The sequence below is a fragment of the Vulpes lagopus genome, chromosome 4, assembly GCF_018345385.1.
Source record: "Vulpes lagopus strain Blue_001 chromosome 4, ASM1834538v1, whole genome shotgun sequence".
In the NCBI taxonomy this organism is placed as follows: Eukaryota; Metazoa; Chordata; class Mammalia; order Carnivora; family Canidae; genus Vulpes; species Vulpes lagopus.
Window position 1 is genome coordinate 52869678 of NC_054827.1, and position 9476 is coordinate 52879153.

The 9476-nt window shown below is 40.2% G+C and overlaps 1 protein-coding gene across 1 annotated transcript; it reads left to right on the plus strand.

Moving 5' to 3' along the window:
• Positions 1–6976: 6976 nt before the first annotated feature.
• Positions 6977–8037, plus strand: LOC121489174 (olfactory receptor 9A4-like). The gene has a single exon (XM_041751807.1). It carries the CDS (start codon positions 7093–7095, stop codon positions 8035–8037), a length of 945 nt encoding a protein of 314 aa, XP_041607741.1. The 5' UTR covers positions 6977–7092.
• The last annotated feature ends 1439 nt before the right edge of the window (positions 8038–9476 follow it).

Genomic DNA, 9476 nt, shown 5'->3' on the forward strand with positions numbered 1-9476 from the left:
GCAATGAAAATTGGATTTTAAATTAAAAACACAATACCATCTACATTAGCACCAAAAGATATTTAGGTATAAATCTAACAAAATTTGCATACATTTTATCTGAGGAAAGCTACAGAAACTTCAAGAGTCTGATGAAAGAAATAAAAGATCTAAATAAATGGAGAAAATCCTATTTTCATGCACAGGAAAACAGTGTCATTAAGATGTCAATTCTTCCCAACTCGATCTATAGATTCAATGCAATCTCAACCAAAATTCAAGTAAGTTATTTTGTAGATAATGATAAAGTGATACCAGTGTTTATATGGAAAGGTGAAAGGCCCAGAATTGTCAACACAATCCTGAGGAAGAACAGAGTTGAATGCACTGACTCTACTCAATTTCAAAACTTATTATAAAGCTATAGTTACCAAGACAGTGTTTTATTGTTGGAATAGTAGAAAAATATATTAGCAGATAGAATAGAAAGCCCAGAAATAGACCCACAGAGCTATTGTCAACTGATGTCTAACAAAGAACAAAGGCAATTCAGTAGAGAAAGGATAGTCTTTTCAAAAAAGTGCTGCAACAATTGGACATTCACATGCAAAAATTCTGGACACAGATCTTAAACCTTTCCCATAAATAACCTCAAATTGGATCAGAGACATAATTGTAAAATGCAATACTACAAAACATCAGAACTTAACAGAGGAGAAATAACCTTGGGTTTGATGAATACTTTTTAGATACAATACCAAAAACATGATCTATGAAAGGAAAAATGGAAAAGTTGCACTTCTGCTTTGGGAAAGACTGTTAGGAGAATGAAAAGACAAGCCAAAGTTTGGCAGAAAATCTTGGCAAAATACATGTGAAATATTCGACATGTATCCTAAACAACTCCTTAAAATCAACAATAAGAGCAAATAACTCAATTGAAAAGGGGGCAAAAGATAGGGACTGAGGCCTCAGAAAACCTATGCAGGTGATAAATAAGCATATAAAAAAAGATGATGGACATTGTATGTCATCAGGAAATGGTAAATTAACACAACAATGCAATAACACCGTACACCTAGTAGAAAGGCTAAAATCTAAATACCAAATATTGGTGAGGATGTGGAGCAAGAAGAACTCTCATTCCTTGCTGATGGGAATGCAAAATGGTACCAGCACGTGAAAGAAATTTGTTAATTTCTTACAAGTTAAGTATATACTCTTACAATAGAACCTAGTAATTATCTTCCTTAGTGTATACACAAATGAGTTGAAATCTTGTGTCCACACATAATCTTGCACACAAATGCTTTTTGTAGCTGCATTCATAATTGCCAAAAATTGGAAGCATCAAAGATATCTGGTATAGATTGAATTATATCCATCAAAATTTGTATGTTTAAGTTCTAACCTCTCAGTACATCAGAATATGAACTTGATTGGAAACGAGTCATCGCAGATATAATTCTTGAAGATGAGGTCATTCTGAAGTGGGGTGGGTCCATAATCCTACTGACTGGTGTCCTTATAAATAGAACACCATATGAAGAGACACACATAGGGAGAATGCTTTGAGAACATTAACTATAAACCAGATAGCAATAGAGAAGAATCAATAAAGCCAAATGTAATGTCTTGGAAAAGAATATGATTGACAAATCCCTAGCTAAAATGAGCAAGGAAGAAAATAGAAATACAAATCACCAATGTCAGAAATGGGAGCAAGGGATATCACATTAATGCAATAAACTATAAACATATAAAAATGGATAGCATAAACAACTTTATGTTAATAAACTTGACAACTTAGATGAACTAAGCAATTCACCCGGAAAACACAAACTGAGGGGGAGGTTTTGAATAGTCCTATAGCTAGTAAAGACATCTTACCTAGGGCAGCCCGGGTGGCTCAGTGGTTTAGCGCTGTCTTTAGCCCAGGGCGTGATCCTGGAGACCCAGGATCAAGTCCCACATTGGGCTCCTGCATGGAGCCTGCTTCTCCCTCTGCCTGTGTCTCTGCCTCTCTCTCTGCATGTGTGTGTCATAAATAAATAAAATCTTTAAAAAAGACATTTGACCTGTAAATAAATACTTCATTACAAAGCAAACTCATGGCCTAGATGTCCTCGGTGATGGATTTAGCAAACAATATAGGAGGAAATAATATAAACTTTTTTCCCTGTAAATTAGGAAAGGAGGACATACTTTCCAACTCATTTCATGATAACCAAAATTACCCTGATGCCAAAATGTGATACAGATCTTACCTAAAAGAAAATTATAGGCCAATAGCTCTCATTAACAGAGAGGCTAAAATCCTGAATAAAAAGCTAATGAATATAATCTAATAATTTATAAAGGATAGCCCATATACCTCAGAACAGACTCCTAATCTTTCTCTTCAGCACCGAGGCAATCACTGCCGTGGTTTCTTTACAGATTACTTTTATCTATTCTAGAGTGTATGGTACCACATGCATTTTTGAGGGGTCTGACCTTTTCATTCACTGTAATACACCTGAATTCATCCATTTTGTGTCTGTCAGAGTTTTGTTACTTTTGGTTGCTGAGTAGTATTTCCTCGTATGACTATATCATTCTCTTGGTGATGAATATTTGTTTTCTGTCATGATTAGTTGTAATGAACAGAGGCACTATGAACATTATAACAGAAGTACTTGTGAGGACATAGGTTTTGATTTGTTTTAGGCAACTACCTGCAAGTGGAACTGCGGGATCATAGGAAGATAGATGCTTAAGTTCATAAGAAATGAAACTTTTTCCAAAGGAGTGTTATTACTTTATGTTCCTTCCTCCTTCTGCATTTCTAGTCTTCCAGTGTCTAGTTGATCATACTGGAAAGATATGTAAAGAAATGGAACCATGCCTGGAATTAAGAAAATTGGTTATGCAGTGAATGCTCTGACACAGAGTGTGCCCTCCACCCTCCCCAGATATCCTCATTTGCCAGTGAGGGTTCCTTCTCTATTGACTAGCAGTCATCATTGACCCCACCCAGCTGCTCAGAGGCTGACAGGCACATGCTGGGATGGAGGTGTCATGGGCAGCTGTTGGCACACTTTCCATGGGGATGGGCCTCAGGGATGGGTCTCTACTTCACAATATGAGTAGTGACTCCTGCTTTGTGAGTGTCATTCTAGGATCTGCACAGGGTTAACACTGAAATAGAAATACCGTGACCAGAGCTCTAGGCATAGGCTTAATGTAATCTCATTTAAGAAACCAAAGAAACAAGCAAAGGGGGGAAAAAGGAGAGAGAGAGGCAAACCAAGAAACATGCTCTTAGCAATAGAAAACAAACTGATGGTCACCAGAAGGGAGATGGGTGAAATAGGTGATGGGGATTAAGGAGCACCCTTGTGATGAGCACTGAGTGATGTCTGGAAGTGTGGAGTCACTATACTGTATACCTGAACCTAATGCTACACTGTACATTAACTGGAATTACGTGTAAAAACTTTACATAGAGATTATAAATTAATGCAACTTTTTGAGAGTGATTTGATATCTGCTAAACGTTATACAATTGAAAAGTTATGGGGGCCCCTGGGTGGTACAGTTGGTTCAGCAACAACTCTTGGTTTCAGCTCAGGTCATGATGTCCTGGTCTAGAGATTGAGCCCCGAGTCTGGCTCTGCTCTCAGTGTAGAGTCGGCTTGAGATTCTCTCTCCCTTTGCCCCTCCCTCTCATGCTCTCTTTCTCTCTCTCAAATAAATAAATGTAACTTTAAAAAAAAGTTGTACTTATATAACTTTTCAGACGTGAGAATATTTATTGCAGCAGCAATATAGATATGAAGAATTGGAGAACATTTCTCAGCATGTTCATTAGAAAATAATTAGTGATTTCATAATTGAATATTAGGCAATCATGTAAAATGTGATTCACATATCATTGTTAATATAGAAAGTTTAATACACATACAAGCATAAATACACACACATAGATGTATATTAGAAGAAGGTAGCTGGCTAATATACTTACTAAAATATTATTTACTTAACGTACATACGGATATTCTTAAAAACACACAGAATACGTCTGTATGAATACACTAGAAAACTCTAATAATAACTTATAGTAATATTTATCTCTAGCAGATGGATCAGGAAAATCAAACACCTGGGGAGAGGGACATTTACACTTTACCTTATATCCCTCCATGTGTTTTGAAATTGTGATCTGATTATTTTATGAAAAATGATGGTTGGTTCTCAAGGTGTAAGAGTCAATATTTTAAAAGTGATTTTGCTGTGTTGCCCCGTAGCTCAGCTGTGCTCACTTTCATGTAGTATTTTGTTGTTGTTGATTCTGAGTATTGTTTCAGCACTTTCACCCCTCAATTCAAGTGGCACAGGGAGGTGAGCTGAGAGCATCTGAAGACCTTTATGAAGGGAAATATATGGCTGAACAACCACAATTGGATGCATGTTGGAGGGCCTGGTATGGGCTGTGGCATTAGCGGGATGTGAATTTGGAGTAGGGGATAGGTCTTGTCTCTCCCTCTCACCAGGCTCCAAGGACTGTGGACAGAGGATATGTGGTGGAGATTGTGCAGAGATCCTCTGGGAAGAACGTGCTTTGTGAAACCTTGGGAAGATGAAGAAGTAGATGTAGGGACCTCTAGGCTTTTGAGGTATGTCTTGGAGCCATGAGTGGAGTCTCATCCTGGGGGTAGCTTAGGCTCTGTAGGGCTACATGGAGTCAGGGAAAAGCACAGAGCAGATCAGAGGGCTGACTGTTCACAGCTTGGTGGTTGTGCTGAGAAGAAGTCAGTCTGGACTCTGAGAAATTCCTGACTAGGAGTTTTTAAGTTTGCTCAACACACAGAACTTTTCCAGGATCTAAAATGTGATTATCCTCGGGAGAGAAGAGTGAAAGGTTCTCCAGCTTTCCCTTAAGTGTATCCCTAGTGTGTCTCTGAAAGTGTGCAAATTATTCCTCAGTGTATAACTGTCCTTGGAGACAGGTCAGGTAGAGAAAGAAGGAGGCAGAGAGAACACAGGAGGGGGAGATAGGCAGATTCCTCTCAGCAATACTTGTGGACTATTTCTAAGCTCCAGTGTGTTGATGGTGTCTTCGCCATGAGTGGAGACAGCAGGAGCTGCCCCTGCCTCCCTAGCATGTCTCTTTACTAGCCATGGGTAGCCTGGGTTGATACCTGAAGAACAATAGACCTTTCCAGTCCAATCCTCTTCTCTGGAGGTGGGTGTCTGCCAGGTATCCCATTCAGTGAAGGAGAGAGTGGAAGAGCATCATCATGGGAGGGGCGGGGCTTGGCTGCATATAGAACAAGAGTCCTAGAGCTTGAAGAGGTGGATTAAGGGAGCTGCAGAGTACATGGCTCTCCCTCAGAGCTTCCTCCATAGCAAAAGGCAGGTTGATGGGGTCCAGTGCTGGTGATGCGTACACTCTCTGCCATCACCTAAATCCCTGCTCTATTGTCTGTCTTCATGTCTTCCTTATATCTGCTTGCCATCATGTCAGGGATCTCCGGGAAGTGAGACTGCAGGCTGAGTGGGCAGTGCTTAGGAGCAGAGTGAATGGAGGGATACATATCCAAGTTGGAAACTCCTTGTTTCTTCATTGATTTCTTCCTTCATCTATTAATTGATATATTCATTTAAAAATATCTCTAGAGTATACACACTTTGTCTGACTCTGTTCTTGTCACAAGTGGCAATATAAGTAATATAAGCAACTTGCTTCAAGGTACTTCATTGTGATGTGGGATTTTGGGGATAAATTAAGAAACAAGTAAACATAGCATATGACTTGAGCCATTGATGAGAGCGAATAGAAAGAAAAATATGTCTTAAAGAGGTTAGAGAGTAAAATTGTGCATGTAGCTTTTGGAGTGGACATCTTTGGGCAAAGACTAGATGTGGTGAATGAGGGATTCCAGACCCCCTGAGAAATGCACCATGATCTCTATGAGTGTATTCTAACTTTTTCATTACCCTTTGGCCCTGGAGAAAAGAGAGAGTCATAGATAAGCAGACGTGCTCTTTTGAATTTTCCAAGATGCTCTATGGGACTGACCCCATGGCAGTTTGGTTGGAGAGACAGGCTGCCCGTTTGGAGGTCTTGTCTCCCTTTTGGAACCAGAGATTTGAGACCTAGGGGATATGGAGGATTTTGCTTCTCTATCACAGGTGTTTTCTTGTCTTCTGGTCCAGGTTGGAAACTGTATGACAGGTAGGAATTTATTCTGGTACCCCCCCCCCAATGTTGTCAATTACTGTCCAGAGGAATCAAATTTTCTATTTGTAGGTCACTAATGGGGAGCTGGGGAGGCTCTTTCTGCTTGGAGAGACATATTTCTGCTTGGAGAAATGAGTAATATAGGATCCTTTCACCGTGAGGATAAGGAGGAAGTAGTGGATAATCCTCTTCAGGGAGCCAGTGTTCCAGGTGTCAGGGAAAGACCCCATATTTTGTCTTAAAATACTCTTATCTTATGACAATATCCTAAATAGGTCCCATGTTCCAACATCAATGCAACGTTGATAGCATAATTGAGGCAGAACTTAACCTGAATATAATGCAAATAGAGCCTATGTTTAGAAGATACATAGAAATAACCATGTATGGGTGTAATTAGCTACATTTGGGATCAACCATGCTTATATCTCTTGAAATGTAGCAGGATTTTGCAGCACATACCAAATATAAGAGGCAGAGAAGACACTTTAGGGCATTTGAGATGGCACGGTTAATGGTATAAACAAGCACACTGTGGTCAGGAAAGAGGACAAGGTGGCAGGACAGAGTAAATTTGAAGGGAGGCTGGCCGGTGAGTTGAGAGGAAAGGGTAGAGACAGGGGTGGGTGGGTTTTCATGCCCTGAGTGTGGTATTGGTGGCTATTGCTCATGTTCTTGGGCATTTACATTTACCTTCATATATGATACATGTTCTTCATAAAACACTTAACACCAATCTTGTATCGATAATAGGAGCATTATGTTGTGGATTCTAGCAGTAGGATTTTTTTCTCAAATTGGAAATGTCTTTAATCTTTTTGAGATCAGAAGCCTGTTTTCTCTCCTTTGCTCTTTAGATTTCCCACGGAACAAGAGCTCAGAACTAAATGTTGGGGAATCAGTCTAGTGCCACTGAATTTTATCTCCTTGGCTTCCCTGGCTCCAAGGAACTACACCATCTTCTCTTTGCTACCTTCTTCTTCTTCTACTCAGTGACATTAATGGGAAACATGGTCATCATCTTGATTGTGTGTGCTGATAAACGTCTGCAGTCCCCCATGTATTTCTTCCTTGGTCACCTCTCTGCCTTGGAGATCTTGGTTACATCTGTTATTGTGCCCGTGATGCTTTGGGGGTTGCTGCTCCCTGGGATGCAGACGATATCTCTGGCTGCATGTGTCACCCAGCTCTTCCTGTACCTTTCTCTGGGGACCACCGAGTTTGCATTACTGGGAGCGATGGCTGTGGACCGTTACGTGGCTGTCTGTAACCCTTTGAGGTACAATGTCATTATGAACGGTCACACCTGTATCTGGGTGGTCATTGTGTCATGGGTGTTTGGGTTTCTTTTTGAAATCTGGCCAGTGTATGCCACATTTCAGCTTACGTTCTGCAAATCCAATGTGGTGAACAATTTTTTTTGTGACCGAGGGCAATTGCTCAAACTATCCTGCAATAATACTCTTTTCACGGAGTTTATCCTCTTCTTAATGGCTGTTTTTGTTCTTTTTGGTTCTCTGATCCCTACAATCATCTCCTACACCTACATCATCTCTACCATCCTCAAGATCCCCTCAGCCTCTGGGCGGAGGAAAGCCTTTTCTACGTGTGCGTCTCACTTCACCTTTGTCGTGATTGGGTATGGCACCTGCTTGTTCCTCTATGTGAAACCCAAGCAAACCCAGGCAGCTGATTACAACAGAGTAGCATCACTGCTGGTTTCAGTGGTGACCCCTTTTCTGAATCCACTTATCTTTACCCTCCGGAATGACAAATTCATGGAGGCCTTTCGAGATGTTGTGAAACGCTGCTGTCAACTTCTCCGGGATTAGCTGTGTCCTAAGGACAATTGTGACCCCTTCATCATGGATATGATTAATCTAAAAGCAGTAACTCAATATGTACTGGTCATTTTAATCATTACATAGTTTGTGATGTATAGGGAAATTCTTCAAAAGCCTTCAGGGAATTTTTAGACATGGACAGTTCCTCACTTATAATCAGATGATTCTTACATGGGATATCACATTATTATTTTTGACTAGATATGTACAATAATATACTTTTCTGTAGTTATAATACATCTCACAATATAATTTTGATAAGTGCAAATGTACACAGTATGTGTGATTTTTTTTTTTTCCAGAACACTCAGGTCTTTAACTGAGTCAGAAAAACAGTAATTCATTTCGTGGCAGCTGACTCCATGTTTGATTCTAGGTCCTGGGTCATCTTCCCATATGTTGTCCTATGCTTTAATGATTTTCTCACTGCTTAAAGCACCCTATGTTTCATATGAGAATGACCACAAGTCCATCCTCAGGCCCGAACCTTTTTTTGAGATTCCTTCCGCAGATCCAGCAGGGACACTCCTTCCTTGTAGATCTTCCCCTCTACTGGCAGTTATGACAGTGAACTCACCACAATCCTGCCTGCTTCTCAACCTCAGTGCCAGATATGCGTTAATTCAGGCACATCTTTAATTGGCAAACTTTCTCAGGGTGAGGAGAGAGTGTATGGAAAGAGCATTTTCATATCTGACATGACTCCCATTTTCATGCCATCCCCAAATTTGGGAGGTCAATGGGTTGGGTTCTGGGACTTGATGTGACAAGAGTGAATTGACCTTGCTGTGTCCCTGGGCTGGGGCAGCAGTGCAGGGAGGGCAGGACATGGGCAGCCCCTGTTCACTTCTCCCCACTTTTTATATTGTTCAACCTGACAAAGGCATTTGTTCTCTCTTCTCCTCAGCTACATTTCTGTCTTTGTTCCCCTCCCCCACAAGGAGCAGGTTTACCAAGTTATCTTCCAACTCTACAGTGAGCTTCTGAACCCACATCTCAGTTCTTATATTGTCCCATCCCATTCCCTTTCCTGACACACCACCATTGCTAATATTTTTCCATTCTTATGTGGCTAAGCAGGGGTCAAAATAGTGTGCACAAAAGACTACCTTCCCAACATAATACATCTATCTATTCTGGAGACTGTTCTATGGGCACTTGATAAGAATATGTATTTTTCTGTTTTGAATTGCAGTGTTCTGAATATGTTTGTTAGATTTACCTGGTCCAATGTGTCACTCGAAGCCACTGTTTCCTTACTGACTTTCTATTTGGATGATTTATCCTTTGATGTAAGTGGGGAGTTAAAATCTCCTACTATCATTTTATTACTATTGATTATGTTGGGCATGTTTACTAAGAACCGTTTTATGAATATGGATGCTTTTATGTTGGATGCGTAAATATTTATAATCGCTACATCTTGT

Bases quoted from the DNA above. Each gene is read 5' to 3' on its own strand.
- LOC121489174 (XM_041751807.1), top strand. From the start codon at position 7,093: ATGTTGGGGAATCAGTCTAGTGCCACTGAATTTTATCTCCTTGGCTTC.